The 16,991-nt window shown below is 47.0% G+C and overlaps 2 protein-coding genes across 2 annotated transcripts in view; both read left to right on the top strand.

Moving 5' to 3' along the window:
• FSBP (fibrinogen silencer binding protein) overlaps positions 1–13,769 on the top strand; it is a 33,885-nt gene extending 20,116 nt beyond the window's left edge. The window contains exon 2 of the mRNA XM_082259217.1: positions 13,140–13,769. Within this exon, the coding sequence (XP_082115343.1) occupies positions 13,140–13,659 (520 nt within the window). The 3' untranslated portion in view covers positions 13,660–13,769. The remainder of the gene's footprint in view (positions 1–13,139) is intronic.
• The window catches only part of RAD54B (RAD54 homolog B), a 210,642-nt gene that overhangs the window by 67,370 nt on the left and 126,281 nt on the right, over positions 1–16,991 (top strand). The gene's annotated exons all lie outside the window — the stretch shown is intronic.

Here is a 16,991-nt window from a genome sequence, read left to right as displayed (position 1 = left end):
AAAGGTTTATTACCGTACTTGGAAGGCCTATTTTGCCTGGTGTGAGTCCAGGGGGTTTTCACCCCGCACGTACTCGGTTTCCCGTGTGCTGTCTTTCCTTCAGACGGGTGTCGATCAGCGTTTGGCGCTGGCTACGATAAAGGGTCAGGTGTCTGCGCTGGCCGTTCTGTTTCAACGTCCCGTGGCTTCCAACTCCTTGGTTGGCACTTTTATTCAGGGTGTGCGGCATCTGGTTCCTCCTAGGAGGGATCCTTTGCCCCCTTGGGACTTGAATCTAGTCCTGTCTGTGTTACAACGTGCTCCTTTTGAACAGATCAGGGAGATCTCGTTGTCTATGTTGTCCAAAAAGGTCGCCTTTTTGGTGGCGATCACTTCGGCTCGCAGAGTGTCGGAACTGGCGGCTTTGTCCTGCAAGTCTCCGTACCTGGTTGTTCATTTGGATAAGGTGGTCTTGCGACCTAATCCTTCTTTTCTGCCGAAACGAGTTTCGGAATTCCATCTTAACGAGGATATTGTTTTGCCTTCGTTGTGCACGAAGCCTAAACATCCAAAGGAGGTGAGATTGCATTCTCTGGATGTTGTTCGGGCGATTAGGGTTTACCTTAAATCGACTGAGTCTTTTCGAAAGACGGACTCCTTGTTTGTTCTTCCAGAGGGTCCTCGGAAGGGCATGGCGGCTTCCGCCTCTACCATTGCCAAATGGATCAGGCAGACCATTGAACAGGCCTATGCCTTGCAGGGGAAGGTTCCCCCTGTGCCTGTGAAGGCGCACTCTACTAGATCTCTGAGTACGTCTTGGGCCTGTCGCCATGGGGCTTCTGTAGCCCAGGTGTGTAAGGCGGCGACTTGGTCGACCGTACACACTTTCACAAAATTCTACAAAGTGGATGTTCAGGCATCGGCGGATGCTTCCTTTGGCCGCAAGGTTCTTAGTGCGGCTGTTCCCTAGGGTCCCTTGTTGGGGACTCCTGGCTGTTGGGATAAGTTTTGTATCCCCTGGTTTTTTGTCTTTTCCTGGGTTGTTGCTCCTGTTGAGCACTTATTTTTGCTGTTGCCCAGCTGGTTTCCTTCCTTTGGTAAGGTTCCTTTCTTTGATGTGGAGACTGCGTTGCCTTTCGGCGCGGATGCGTTTCCCACCCCTCATGTTTGCACTGCTTTGGGACGTCCCCATATGTGACGAATATGAAGAGGCGGCGACTGTCGGAGGACGTAAGAGAAAACGGAATTTTTGTAAAATCTTACCTGTAAAATTCCTTTCTCTGAGTCCTCCGACAGTCGCCGCCCCCGCCCCTCTTTTGGGGTTTGAATGTATACTCTACTGCTATTCCACTAAAACTGAGATATGGTTGCAGGAAGTAGGAGGGTATTGACTGAGGGGACCACCCCTTGAGGGTGGGATATGTTAAAGCTTTATTGTTAACATATTCTGTTGTCTAGCTACTCCTTCGGAGCAAAGTCTAATACCCCATATGTGACGAATATGAAGAGGCGGCGACTGTCGGAGGACTCAGAGAAAGGAATTTTACAGGTAAGATTTTACAAAAATTCCATTTTTCACTTTACAACGCCTTTAATTCAATACTATGCACAGTCTCGCACCCCATTCTAAAATGTAAAAAACGAAACTAAAATTGTTACGTAATGCAGCAACATCCACACGTGTAGGACACCCAATATTAGAGGTGATTTATTCTTCCAAAGCAAAACACACGTTTGCACCCTGGTGATGACTAGTATTGCTAGCTAATGTGACCCCAGTGCTGACAGATGGGCCGGAGAGGGGCAAACAAGGATGCTGTGCAGGCGCCGGACATCCTCCTTATCAACTGATGACATCATTGGTTGTTGGGACGCCGGTGGCTGAAAGGTTGTAATAGTGCACGATGAAATCCTGTGGCTTTGTGCAACTAAACTGAAGGCACTCCAGGGTGTCTGGCCACCCTGGTTGAAAAAGGCTGTTCTAATGAGAAGCAGCAGAATGATGAGCTTATCTCTCTCACTCTGCTCTATCTTCCTATCAACATGCATCCTGTGCTGCTTCTCCCCAGATCAAATTCAGGTACTTGCACAGCTTGCATTAAAAAATACAATGATGTCATGATGAATAAAATGAAGTCATAGTGGGGGAGTTTTTCTAAAACTGGTGCAGCTGTATAAAGTAACCAATTTGCTTCTAACTTCAGCTTGTTCAATTAAAATCGTAATTATAAATTTTTGTCTGAAATTTGCAACATTAGTGGGCCCCAGCAACGGGCGAATTTCATGTGCCCATCAAATTTGAGTGATTGGGCATGTTGGAAAATTTTTGAAAAACAAACTAATTTCTAGTCAATGATGGGAGAATCATGCGAAAAATTTTATGGAAAAACATATGCGCATAAATTGTGACCTGAAAAGAAAAGAATATTCCCAGGCCATAAAATTTATTTTCTGTAGCAACATGAGGTGAAATCGAAGGCTTGGTTGGTCGAATTTCGAAATCATAGGTGGCACCATCAGATTACAAAATGCACAAATTTTTAAACAAATTTCAGACAAATCGTTCGGAATTCGACCCATGTATAGCCTGTATAAGCTTTGACAATAAGACCTAGAAGCTGATTGGTTACTATGCACAGCTGTACCAGATTATGCATGCACCAGATTTAATAGATCTCCCCCATAGCTACATTAATTTTTATGTTATATTTGCCTGAAGTTCATTCATAATCTAATATATGGCAAACTTGACTAGTAGGCTAGGGTTTAGGAGACAAGCCAAGCTAAAATTTTACAGGAAAACTTGATTACATGAAACTTCAGCCACCTTTATCTCTGGATCTCATGGTGTTTTTTGACATGCTGTTTTCACAGACGTTTTTAGCTACGTTAGATTTATACTTTACTGTTCGAATTGCCCAGGTTTGTAGCAGTTTTACTGACTCACGGGATCGGTGTAATAGCTTGTGATTGGCTATCACAGTGATCAGCAACTGTACACTCCTTCCCTGTACTCTTTCTCCTCTTGAATGGAGAAAAAGACTGTAGGAGAAAAATGTAAGCAAAAGTCTAAATAAATAAATAGGGCCCCATTCACAGTTCACAAAGTGGAAACTCGCATTTCCACTCACGATTTTGTGTGGGCGATTTTCACACGATTCCGTGTGTCACACATAGGCCAGCTTATTTATTTCAGTGAGCTGCCCTATGTGCAATTTGTCGCCCAAAAGAAGCTTCTGTTTTGCAGCGAATGCCACGCAATTTGTAATCGTGGGCGGATTCATGGCAATTCCGCCTCTGATTCCAAATCGCCAAGTGTTAATGGGACCTTAACGATAAGACTCGAGAACAATGTCAGGGTTAGTCAAAGGTCATGGTCAGAATTGCTGTTTTTCAGGTAGGATAAAATAAAAATGCTCACTATTGTTTTTGGGCCCTTCTATGGGTACAAACAACAAATAATTTATACATATATGTTATTGCTGCGATCGTTAGGAGTAGGAAAATGTATTTTGTATTGTTCTTCGGTGGTGGGTTATGATAATAGCATTAAAATATACAGTAAAATTAAAAAGTAATTTCTCTTTTGTTCCTTGACAGACACAGCTCAGGAGTAGGACACTAGGCAGGAAAAAACTTTACCACGCCTATGGGGCAGTCGCAGGGGATATACTTCCACTTCCTGCGATAGGCATTCAGTTTTTTTCTGCCTAGTTAGGAGTAAGGACCTAGTTCCTTGCTGAGATCTCTGGTCGTAGTATTTTTTCTTTTTTAAACAGATTTTTTTTTCTCTTATTTTCTGTTTCTGTGAGAAATACAATCAACTGCTTGACTGGGCGACGGACTGGATATTCTAGATCCTTATGGTCTCCCCAGTCCTCAATGCTGGACTGGACGGGTCTCGCGAGGACGCATATGACCTGGTTCAGGCCTTATTCGCAGCGTGACTCCTGGCCCGCAGCACACCCATTCCGATGGAGAGGTGGTCTGCCTGAAGCAGTGCCCACACGGTTCCATGGTATGGAAAGTAGTGTCCCCCCATTCCCTGGTGGCCTTTTGGCGTGAATTTGGGCCCCTTCCTGAGATGGTCGGACCCCCATGTTCCCCTCCTTCCCACACAGCGTCCCCCCCATATGTCGGGGTCCTCTGTGGACCACCCCCATCTACCCACACCTAGCTCCCCCTCCTGTTCTTCCCAGAGGGCGGCCATACCTGTCCAGGTATGTTTTGGGGGTGTCGAGCAGTTGATTGGGGCGGGTCACCGGCAGCTGAACGCGCGGTCTGTTGGGAGGGGGGGGTGTCCTGGTGGGGGCCCCCTTTACTATACAGACATCCCTTGGTGTCCCCTGTGGGTCCCAGGAGCCGCGTGGAGCCGCCGTTTTGCTGTGGATGGCGCACTGTGTATTTTGTGGCCATGTTTTTGTAGTCTGGCAGCCATTTTCTTGTAGGCTTCCATTGATTAGCACAGCGGCCATGTTTTTGGATCCTTGTGGGCTTTGACTGTAGTGGTGGACCTCTAGTGCTGACTCCTGGACTTTTCTCTCTGATTGCCGCATGGGTACAGCTTCCAGCGCTCTGCTCTGTGCTGACCGCGGGTGGTAAGTTATTGTGGGTGCCCTAAGGGATATCGCTCTCTATGCTATAGCTGCGATTCCGGGACTTGTAGTGCCGCTATCACGGCGGGGGGGTCACTAGCAGTGTTTTTTTTCTAAATTACCTGTGTGGTTCCCTGGAGCAAATGTCACCCCCTGATCCCATCTCAGAGGCAGTTGGCCCTTCTGGGTCCCAGTCCACCCTGTCTGCAATGGCGATGGCTCTGTAGTTATTAGTGTCCAAGGTTGATTTGGTCCTGCAAAACAGAACCAGCAAAAAGCATCCACCGCCCTCACCCGCCTCCTCAGAATCTGAGTCTGATCTAGCCGCCGCTGACTCAAGTCACCCTGCTGGGACTGTGTCCAAGCACCCTGAGTGCTCTGATAGTGAGAATGATTCCTCTTCCACTAAAGCCGCGCATGAAAAAGCGCTGGTGGAGGCACTTTCAGTGCGGGAAACTTTAAAAATGGAGGATGTGGCTGCGAAAATCCTCAAAAGCTGCAAAAGTTTTTCCTTTTCTCAACTTTTTTTGACAAAATTGTTGCGAATCAGGGGGGTTTCCTTAAACGCAGTGTGGTGGTTCCTAAGTGTTTTGCTAGAAAGTATTCCTTTGAAGAGTCCCTGTTAAAAAAGTAGACTGTCCCAACTGTGGTGCATTCCCCGGTTTCTAGACTGAACAAATCCGCCCTGATTCCGGTGCAAGAGTCTCCAGCTTTTAAAGACCCTTTTGATAAGAAGGCGGAGACCCTGGTACGGTACATGTTTACTATGGCCGGTTCAGTCCTTAGGCCGGCGTTCACCATTGCCTTGGTGTCCCAGGCCTTGACAGAGTGGGCTAAGCTTTTGCGCCAGGATCTGGAGGGGGAACAGCTTACCCCTGCCTATGCGGAGCTGGCTGACCAGTTGGTCCAGGGGTTACAGTTTATCTGTGATGCCTCCCTGGATGCGGCTCCTTTAGTTTCTAGGCTGTCTGTGACAGCAGTGGTCCTGGATATGGATATGGCTGAAATGCTGGTCTGCGGATCAAGCTTCCAAGAAGGCTTTAGCGGATCTCCCTTTTGTGGGGGATCGTCTGTTTGGGTCTTCCCTGGATTAAATCATTAAGGGAGTCACAGAAGGGAAGAGTGCTCCCCTCCCATAGGCCTCCAGGGGCAGGGAATCTTGTTGCAGATGTGGTCCTTCTTTCTCGGGTCATAAGCAATTTTTTTTTCGTCCCTCAGAGTCTCAAGAAAAAGGATCCAAATCTTTTCGTAACGTCTCCGGAGGTTCCAAGAGGCCCTGGCCTGGTAAGCCGAGAGCAGGTCCTTCCAGGCCTGCAGAAAAGTCCTCTCCTGCCTGAAGGGACACCCTCACCCGTATCTGGGGTGAGGGGAGTCTTAGTTTTTTTTCCGGACCCAAGGATCTCTCTGATTCCAGACGGGTGGGTCCGTGAGCTGATTCGGTTCGGCTACAAGTTAGAATTTCGGTCTTATCCTCCAGAGAGGTTTTTTCCTTCCAACTTGCGTTTGTCCCCAGACTACTTCCATAGTCTCTTCGGGACGGTACAAGATTTGCTGCTGCAAGAAGTGATTTGTAGCGGTTCCAAACCCAGAACGCTTTTGGGGTTTTTATTCAAATCTGTTCACAGTTCCCAGGAAGGAAGGCAAAGTTCGTCCAATCCTGGATCTCAAATCCCTGAACCGCTTTGTGCAGGTACAGAAGTTCCGGATGGAGTTCATCTGTTCAGAAGTGGCATCCCTTCATCAAGGGGGTCTTCTAGCCTCTATCAATATCAAGGACGCTTACCTCCATATTCCGATACATGTCGGACATCAGCGCTTTTTCCGCTTTGCCGCGGGCGAGGAGCATTATCAATTTGTGGCGTTACCATTTTGGTCTCGCCTCAGCTGCTCTGGTTTTTACAAAAGTGTTGGCCCCGGTGTTAGCATTGTTGTGACAGCAGGGAAATGCAGTGCTGGGGTACTTGGACGATCTTCTTCTGCGAGCAGAGACTCCGACTGCTCTACAGGACAACCTGGACATCACTGTGTCTCCGGTGGGGAACTTCTGAGGTGGACCTGCTGGCCTCTCGTCTCAACAGTAAGGTTCAGAGATTTGTGGCAATGTGTCAGGATCCTCTAGCCGACACCACGGACGCACTGGTGGCTCCTTGGTGGCAGTACCGTCTGATATACGCTTTTCCCCCTCTCAAACTTCTGCCAAGACCTCTGTGAAGGATCGAGACAGAAGGTATCCCGGTCATCCTTGTGGTCCAAGACTGGCCTCGCCGGTCTTGGTACGCCGACCTGGTACGGCTGGTCACCGATGTCCCTTGGCCACCTCCTCTCAGGGAAGACCTGTTGGCCCAAGGGCAGATCTTCCATCCTGCTTTACAGTCGTTGGCTTTAACGGCTTGGCTGTTGAAAGGCAGGTGCTGATGGATAGGGGGTTGTCTGACTCTGTGATTCCCATGCTATTGAAGGCTAGAAAAATTACCTCTAGAAAGATTTGCAATCGCGTCTGGAAGTAGTATATTGCGTGGTATGTGTCTCTGGGGGTTTCTCCCCATTCCTTTTCGGTGGCTTGAATTTTGGGGTTCCTCCAAAGAGGTGTGGAACAGCGCCTGGCCTTGGGTACCATCAAGGGCCAGGTTTCGGCCTTGGCGATTTTCTTTCAATGTACTTTGGCTACACATTCCTTGGTTCGCACCTTTGTTAAGGGGGTTCGCTACTCAGCTCCACCTGTACGGTCTCCGTTGCCTCCGTGGGACCTCAATTTGGTACTGTCGGTTCTTCAGAAACCGCTTTTTGAAAATATCTGCGAGCTTCCTCCTACATTGTTCCAAAAGGTAGCCTTCTTGGTGGCGATTACGTCCGCACGCAAGGTGTCTGAGCTGGCAGCTTTGTCTTGTCTTTCACTTTATTTGGGGGTTCACAGATATAAAGTGGTGCTTCGCCCTTGTCAATTGTTCCTCCTTAAGGTTGTCTTGAATGAAGACATTGTGTTGCCTTCCCTGTGTCCTAAGCCTAAGCATTCTAAGGAGATTGCCTTGCATTCTCTGGATGTAGTTTGGGCAATCAGGGTGTACCTGGCATCAACCGAGTTATTTAGGAAATCAGACTCGCTTTTTGTCCTTCTGAATGGACCTCGCAAGGGGTTGGCCCCGTCTGCCGCGACCATTTCCAGATGGGTCAGACAGATGGTTCAATCAAGGGTCAGGTTCCTCCTTTCCCTTTTAAAGCGCATTCTACGTGGGTGCTTAGTGCCTTCTGTGCCTTCCACCATCAGGCGTCAGTGATGCAGGTTTGCAAGGCGGCCACTTGGTCATCTGTGCACACTTTCACAACATTTTACAAAGTAAATGTGTTGGTATCTGCGGATGCTGTTTTTGGCCGGAAAGTTTTGCAGGCCGCAGTTAGAGAGGACCTGGTCCTCTTTGAGGGTGTATTATTTTCAGGTGAGCTTCAGTTGTTCCTGGTTGAGCTCCATGTTACCTGGATGGCTAGGTTTAGCCTTTGGGAATTTTTTCTGCTGTTTTTTTCCCACCCCTCATGTTTGACACTGCTTTGGGACGTCCCAATGGTAAAGAAGATTCATGAGCTGTGTCCATGAATGAACGAAAGAGAAAATTGGATTTTTGTCTTAACGTAAAACCCTTTTCTCTGATGTTTATTGATGGACACAGCGCCCACCCCTCTATTGAGTTGGGTTATTTTTCTTTGGAAACTGCTTGCAACAAAACTGAATGCCTATAGCAGGAAGTGGGAGTATACCTCCTGGGACTGCCACATAGGAGTAGTAAAGTTTTTTCCTGCCTAGTGTCCTACTCCTGTTGGGGTCAGCATAACCCAGTGGTTAAGAAGAAAAAAAACAAGGATAAACCTGGATACACTAAGGATATGCATAGTTTTACCTACACATATCAAAGTTGCAGGACTGGTTTCAAGCAAATAGGTTAGTTCGAACCTTAGTCCTTAAAGGATTAAAGCGGTAGTAAACTGAAGTTGGTAAAAAAAAAATACATACTAGCACATTGAGAAACTTACCTTATAACAAAGCCCTCCAGTGCCACGCTGTCACCGCAGAGAGGGCCTCCAGCTACATGAGTGGCTGGAAACGCGATGACGTCACTGCCACGCACATACTTGCGGGAGCCACTGTTTACGGCACAGGCTCTGAAGGTCTGCCACTGTATGCCGGACCTGCATGCGCCAGTGATGCACTCTGAATATCTCCTAAATAGTGCAAGTTTAGGAGATAATTACAGTACCTACACGTAAGCCTTATTATAGGCTTACCTGTAGGTATCAGTGGTGTAAAAGCGTTTACTACCACTTTAAACAAGCAATATTTTTCATATGAGGACATATGCACCAATATGTTCTTTATAGTAGGTGAAGATGCCAAATAATTGACCCAAGGCAACAGTTTGTAGTGCTACGTTAACATCACAATGAACAGCACAATGAACTTTATTAGATAAGTTACATCATTTTTGCTGATCTAAAAAAACAATGGTACCTGGGTAGAAGTCTACACAGTTATATAGGTAAATTACACATGCATCTAATATGTGGTGGTATTGTACTTTGTATTTTGCCTATGTAATTCTGTAGAATTCTGTATTTTTATGCAACTGACCACAGAAAAATGTTTTTCTCTTTCATTCATTGATGGACACAGCTTCTGATTCTTCTTAACCATTGGGTTATACTACCCACTACAGGAGTAGGACACTAGGCAGGAAAAAACTTGACTATGCCTATGGGCAGTCCCAGGGGGTATACACCAACTCTCAGCTATAGGCTCTGTTTATTTTTCTGCCTAGTCAGGAGTAAGGACCTAGTTCCTTGCTGGGATCTCTGGTCCTGGCAATTTTTTCATTGTAAATTTACATTTTTTTCCTCTTTTTTTTTATTTTGTTCCTGTGAGAACTACAAACAAGTGCCGGACTGGACAACAAACTGGATAATATAGATCCTTAGGGTCCCCCCAGTCCAGCCAATGAGCTTGCGTAGACTGCAGCTCCGCGCTAGGTTGGCCACAACATAGTCCCACTGGACGGGGGCTGAGCTACGAGTTAAATATCTTGCGAAGGCGGACACGATCTGACTTCAGCCTGATGAATGAGGTGATGAGCTGGCTTTGCCACAAGCTCTTGAGGGGGGTTGGTTGTAGTTGCTGCTGACCGGGCTTTCTTGTTGCGTAACGGGGGTTGAGCAGGATTCCCTGCCACCTAGGGGTTTGTGGGTAGGGCAGGGATGTCCACTGGGCTTCCTGCGGGGGTTGTTGGGCTGGGGGAGTGGATGTTTTTACCATTCGTGAGTACATGCCTCACGCGGCTGGATCCGGCCAAGAATTTAGGCCGTGGCTTTGCAGCCTACTCGTCGGAACCTACCTCCTGTTTGGGCATCCGCCTTCCCCTCCGCTGCATGGTCGGCTCAGCTGGAGCTCACGTCCTGTCGGCAGGGTGCCCTCAAAAATTTAGGTCGCGGCTAGCGGCCTACTAGGCCATGCGGCTGAGTCGGGCGCCGCTATTGGGGAGCGGCCCCAGTGCCTGTAGCTGAAGCCCCCACTCTCCCTTTGAGCATCTGCAGGGCTGGGCCCCCACAAAAAATTAGGCTGCGGCTTGCGGCCTGTTGGCCTTATGGTCAGCTTTGCACCTCCCTTGGACTTGGTGGTGCTGTGGGGGCACTTCATTTTTATTGACAGTCTTGCCGCATTTTTGTGTGGGGCACCTGCCTAGTTTTAGCAAGGGTACCCGGCCTGCGCGTCCACGTAACGGCGGGCGGCCCCTTCTAAGGGAGCTATGTCCTATTATGTCCTCTATGGAGGGCTCGGAGGGCGACTCCCTTGTTTTTTGCGGGTTCCATAATGCGGTCCATTTGTGGACCCTTGGCCAGCGTCACCTTTGTGGGATCGCAGTCGGAGGCCTCCCCTGATTATGTTTTGGGGGTGAGCTCAGTATATAACGACCCTACTGGGTCTGCATCCACGCACCCTGAGTGCTCAGATCGTGAGGATGCTACCTCTGCTCCTCCAGCCATGCTTAAATAAGTGCTGGTGGAGGCACTGTTTGTGTCAGTGCGTAACACTTTAAAAATGGAGGTTGCGGCTGATGCCACGTCACCCACAGGCCCTCCAAAGCAGTGAGGGTGTGCCTCTTTCCGCTTACCTTGACAACATTGTCACGAAACAGTGGGGTTTTCCAAAACACAGTGGTTGCTAGGCTTTTTTTTTTTTTTGCTTGTGGTATCCTTATGAGGATTTACTGCGTAAAAGGTTGACGGTCCAACCTGTAGTGGACTCGCCGGTTTCCAGGTCAAATTGATTTACCTTCATCGCGGTTGAGGAGTCCCTGACCTTTACAGGTCCAACTAATAGGAGGGCAGATGCTCTGGCCCGCCATATGTGCGCTTTGGCTGGTTCGGCAATTAGGCCGGTAATTACTATTGCCCTGGTGTTGCAAACTGTGACAGAGTGGGCTAAGCTTTTACGCCGGGGCCTGGAGGTAGAATAGCTTCCCCGTGTCTTTGCAAAGCTGGCGGACCGGTTCGGCCATGGGCTACAGTTTGTCTGTAATGCCTTTTTGACCCCTTTGATTCCTAGGCTGTCGGTATCAGCAGTGGTCCTTCAGGATATTGACTGGCTGAAATGCTGGTCTGCAGACTAGACTTCTAAGGGGGGGAAGAGTACTCTTCTTCGGCAGGCTACCAAGGGCAAGGAGCCCTGTCATAAATGTGGGGCATTCTCCTCGGCTCCTAAGCGGCCTCTTCGTCTCTCAGGGTCTTAAGACAAGGGATCAAATGTCAGGGCCTCCATCAGAGATTCCAAGAGGACCTGGTCTGGCAAGCCACGAAGGGGGCTCTTTCACACCTGCGGACAATGCTGCCTCTGCATGAAGGGGCGCCCTTACCCATATCTGGGGTGTGGGGACGTCCTCGCTGGTTTCCAGAGCCATGGACCTCCCTGGTATAGGACAAGTGGGTACACAAAGTTATTCAGTCAGGCTACGAGATCGAGTTTGGTGTTGTCCTCTGGAAAGGTTTTTTCCCTTCCAACCTGCATTTGTCCCCAGATCACTTAAGGTGTCTCTTTGGGGCAGTGCAAGATTTGTTATTTCAGGGGGTGATTGTTCCAGTTCTGACTTTGAAACATTTTCAAGGGTTTGTTACTCAAATCTCTTTACAGTCCCCAGGAAGAAAAGCAAGGTACGTCCAATTCTGGACCTCAAGGCGCTAAGCTGCTTTGTGCGAGTACAGAAGTTCCGCATGGAATCCATTCACATTTCTTTTCACTTCCATCGACGTCAAGGACACCTACCTGCACATTCTAATATGTGCTGGTCGCCAGCACTTCCCCCATTTTGCCGTAGGCGAGGAGCATTATCAGTTTGTGGCGCTGACCTCTGGTCTCACCGCTGCACCTCGGGTCTTCACAGGAGTGTTGGCCCCGGTGCTGGCATTTTTTGAGTCAGCGGGGGATTGCGGTACTGGGGTACTTGGACGATCTTCTGTGAGCAGAGTCTCCGACTGCTCTGATGGACTACTGGAGATTGCTCTGCGAACTCTGAGGGAGTTCGGTGGGATCCTGAACATTCAGGAGTCTGCTTTGGTTCTGTCCACAAAAACTGGCCTATCTGGGTCTGACTCTTGACTCAGACTCAGCCAGAGTGTTTTTTCCTCAGGAAAAACTCCAGACATTGCAGGAGGCAATTCAGCTTCTGTTGCTCAGCAGACGGTCATCCCTCCAGGCTTGCATGCGTGTGCTGGGCCTGATGGTGTCCACCCTTGAGGCGGTCTGTTTGCACAGTTCCACACAAGATTTCTGCCAGTCACAGGCTGTCACGCCCCTCCAGCTTGTGTCTTAGAATAAGACGGAGGTGAAGCCTCTATTATTCTACATGTAACATCCCGCACCCATTGTGTTTAGCTAGTTAAAGGGCGTGAAGGAGGAGGGAGGAAGTGGGCTGTCATTTACCACTGTGTATACGCCCACACATGTGACTCTATAGTACATGGCTGCTCAGATGTGATAGAGAGGAAATTCTCAGCATAGAAACTCACTGAACACTGAGCATGTGCAGAGTTGCCACCACAATTGCAAAATCCCTAGCTGAATTGGGGACACGAACAGAAGGTGGAGGTAGAGTACAGCAGGATCAGCCAGGTATCTTTTAGAACACAGAAAACAAATCTCATAGTAACTGAGTGAGTATGAACAGCATGTAATACACCATTTATTGATAGTTTTTTATGATGTGGGTTTAGTGACACTTTAAAATCTTTGCAACTTTGGCTGCGACTTTAGAGGGTTTCGTAAATTCAGTAATATGTACCACACTCTATATTGTTAGAATTGGCCAAAGTTGCAAAACATCCCATGAAAGTGGCATTAAAGGCGCCTCAAGTCTCAATGCAAAGTCGCACTGGAAGTTGCTCGACTTTGGGGTCGCTGCAGTGTGAATTGAGCCTAATGGCTATAAGCTGCCTAACAATTTAATATTCTGATGTTGCAAAATATGTTTTCTAGAAAGTGTAGAGTCAATATATTACATATGCTAATTGTGTGTTGTCTTTGAATTTCAGTGAATCCATACATTTAGAGCCTGAATCGGTAATTCATCCTCTGACATCGCCATTACCAGATCAGCATGCCGCGGTTACCGTGCAGATAGAGCCAGAGGAGGATGTAAAGCCTCCGCCATCCGCGCTCATACCTCCTCAGCCCGAAGCATCTCTAGAAGATGGCGAGGATCAGGAATTCGAACAGTCCCTAGACAGATCATTATCCCCGTCTCTATCCTCGGTGGACATGAGATTATCCCCATCTCCGCCTTTACCTCGGTCAGAAGAATGCTTCAATCCTCCAAGGCAACATCTGAGAACAGACTGCGCCTGCAGCCCAGACATTTTACACTTACTGAAGAGAGAGCACCAGTTCATTTTAAGCAACCAAAAACAATATGGACTTTACATCAAGGAGAAAAGAGAAGCCTTGAAAAGGAGGCAACACCTGGAGGAAGAATTGCTAAAATCCAAAATTAAAGTGGAGAAATTAAAGGCAATAAAACTGAGAAGGGACTTGCCTGAATACAGCACATTGTGAAGTTTACATTGTCTTGTATTTTTAGTTGAAAATGTGTGTATAGGTATATATCTACAGATGATTTCTAGTGCCCAAGCTTCTGTGAGGGCACATGGTGAGTGGACCATCATGTAGGGGCTCCTCACACTGCCATTTCTATGCACTTTGCCATCTTTTACAGTATAGGAAACTATATACGGTAGACAATCACTTGGCCCTTCTGTTGCCAAGCACAGTGCTGGCACTCAGTAATAAATGAAATTGCTTTTAAAGTCCATGTACGTATTTTTAAACACGTTTGACATGTTTTTTTAAAGCCTGTGACTAGAAAAATGACAGCACTAGAATTTAGGTAAAATGCATAGAAAATGAACAAGCATTGTACTACATTGAAAGTCTGTCCAAATGCATTTCAATGCACATTTCTGTGACAACGTGTTGTTGAACATATGAGACCTGAATGAGCTTTTCTACAATACGGGCGGCCAAAGTGTTATTCAGAAGCTCAAAAAAGCCCTTCTAGGGAGAGTTTGCCTTTGCTATAGTCACCCGCTCAGTCCCACTATTGTAATAAATATTTCAGGACCAAACTTACATTAAAGCATAACCCCTTGCCTACTGGGCACTTTTACCCCCTTCCTGCCCAGGCCAATTTTCAGCTTTCAGTGCTATCGCCATTTGAATGACAATTGCGCGGTCATGCAACACTGTACCCATGAGAAATGTTTATCATTTTTTTTTCCAGACAAATAGAGCTTTCTTTTGGTAGAATTTATTCGCCCAGTTTATTTTTTATTTCTAAACAAACGAAAAGAGACCAAACATTTTGATAAAAAAAACATTTTTCTTAGTTTCTGTTATAAAATTTTGCAAACAGGTCATTTTTCTCCTTCACTGAAGGGCACAGATGAGCACTGATAGGAGGTACTTATTGAGGAGCCACTGATTGGCGATCTTGGGGCTGCACAGATAACTTTGACACTGATGATCAGTGCCCTGATTTCCAGTGTAGATGATCTTTTTCATACTTGCCGGTTACCGGCTCTCCTCACACTGTGACAGCACATGAGGAAAGGAAGGCTGATAGCGGCAAGTCTGTTTACATTGTGACCAGCTGCGAGTGGCCCCGACCTGTGATCGGCCCATTACCCCGACTTGTGATCGGCCCATTACCCCGACCTGTGATCGGCCCATTACCCCGACCTGTGATCGGCCCATTACCCCGACCTGTGATTGGCCCATTACCCCGACCTGTGATTGGCCCATTACCCCGACCTGTGATTGGCCCATTACCCCGACCTGTGATCGGCCTATTACCCCGACTTGTGATCGGCCCATTACCCCGACTTGTGATCGGCCCATTACCCCGACCTGTGATGGGCCCATTACCCCGACCTGTGATGGGCCCATTACACCGACCTGTGATGGGCCCATTACACCGACCTGTGATGGGCCTATTACACCGACCTGTGATTGGCCTATTACCCCGAACAACAGAACAAGCTTTTCTGTAGATATAGCAGTTAGAGGGATGGGACAAACCGTTTAACAATGACAGGGGTGCTAACAATGGTTTAGCTTTTTTTTTTTATTCATGTAAAATCCTTATCCCAAAGGAACTCAACTGTTGCTGTAACCACTTATAGTATTATCTGGAATTACACTAACAGACCGAAGCTGATCTAAATCTGCTAGTACATCTAAGACTCCCCTCCCCCCAGACTGACAATGCTTCTTTCCAGAGGTGCCCCCCTTTGCTCCTTCAGGGTGTAGGCACTCTAATACAGGAGCTGTGTTACTGATCAGATCACCAAGAAAAAAGCCTAAAGAATGAAAATGAATACAAACAACACATCTAAGGATAGGTAGGCTGCAATATATTATATTTTTGGTTTCGGGTTTAATACCACTTTAATTGAAGCCAAAACTTTGTATTCATTTTGGATGGAGTTAGAAAGGGTTAAGATTGGACACGCTGCTAGTTTTTTTTTTTTTTTTTTTTTTCAACCCCAAAAAAACTGACCACTCAGGTCAGAGCCGCTGTACTAACTATCCGATGTTAGTACAGGGGGATGCCCCCCCCGTCGGTGCTTTCAGCTAGAGTGACGAGCAGGACCTTTTTTGGTCATGCCCATTCGACAGAAGCCGGCCAAACGGCCAGCTTCTGTCAGACCGGTGGCAGTACACACGGGCCGGACGTCGCCCTTTTTTTTTCTAACCAGTCGATGTCGCCCGACATTTGGCCTGTGTGTGCGGGGCTTTAATACACCTGTCAGTTTTTTCTCTTTTCAGTCTGTGTCTCATTAGAGGGATTTCCCTTTACTTCCTGTGGCAAGGACACAGCAAAAAGTGGAAGATTGTTTAAAAGCAAGGGGATAAACCCTGTTAAACTACTCATACACGGGTAGACTTTTTTATTTTATGTTTGTACGAAATTCTGGCAATCATTTGTTGGAGCATTAGATGATGTCATCGAGGCACCTAGTTTTATATCAAAGCTGTTAAAAATTTCATCCAGACCTGCTACTTCAATAGATTCTCAGATGTAATAAACAGGTTTCTTTTATTGCTTTTGAAGTCGGGGCAGAAAAATGCAAATCGAAGTTTACCTAAATTAAAAAGTATATTGCGTATTTACTGTACGCTCACCGGCCACTTTGTTAGGTAACCTGTTCAATTACTTGGTAACACAAATTGCTAATCAGCCAATCACATGGCAGCAACTCAGTGCATTTAGATATCTAGACGTGGTGAAGACGGGTTGCTGAAGCTCAAACCAAGCATCAGAATGGGGAGGAAAGGGGATTTATGTGACTTTGAACGTGGCATGGTTGGTGTTAGGTTTTAGTATTTCAAAAACTGCTGATCTATTAGGATTTTCACATAAAACCATCTCTAGAAAATTAACAGAGAATGGTCTGAAAAAGAGAAAATATCCCATGAGTGGCAGTTGTGTGGACGAAAAAACCTTGTTGATGTCAGAGGAGAATGGGCAGACTGGTTCCAGATGATAGAAAGGCAACAGTAACTCAAATAACTACTCGTTACAACCAAGGTATGCAGAATACCATCTCTGAATGCACAAGACATTGAACCTTGAAGCAGATGGGTTACAGCAGCAGAAGACCACACCGGATGCCATTCCTGTCTGCTAAGAACAGGAAACTGAGGCTACAATTTGCACAGGCTCACCATAATTGGAAAATAGCAGATTGAAAAAACGTTGCCTGGTCTGAATAGTCTCGATTTCAGCTGCGACAATGGTATGGTCAGAATTTGGCATAAAGAACATGAAACTATGTATCCATCCTGCCTTGTCTCAATGGTTCAGGCTGGTGTTGGTGGTGTAATGG

Source organism: Pelophylax lessonae, assembly GCF_965119305.1.
Source record: "Pelophylax lessonae genome assembly, chromosome: 5".
NCBI lineage: Eukaryota > Metazoa > Chordata > Amphibia > Anura > Ranidae > Pelophylax > Pelophylax lessonae.
The sequence above is the reverse complement of the archived record's forward strand: the minus strand, read 5'-3'. Positions and strand labels throughout refer to the sequence as shown.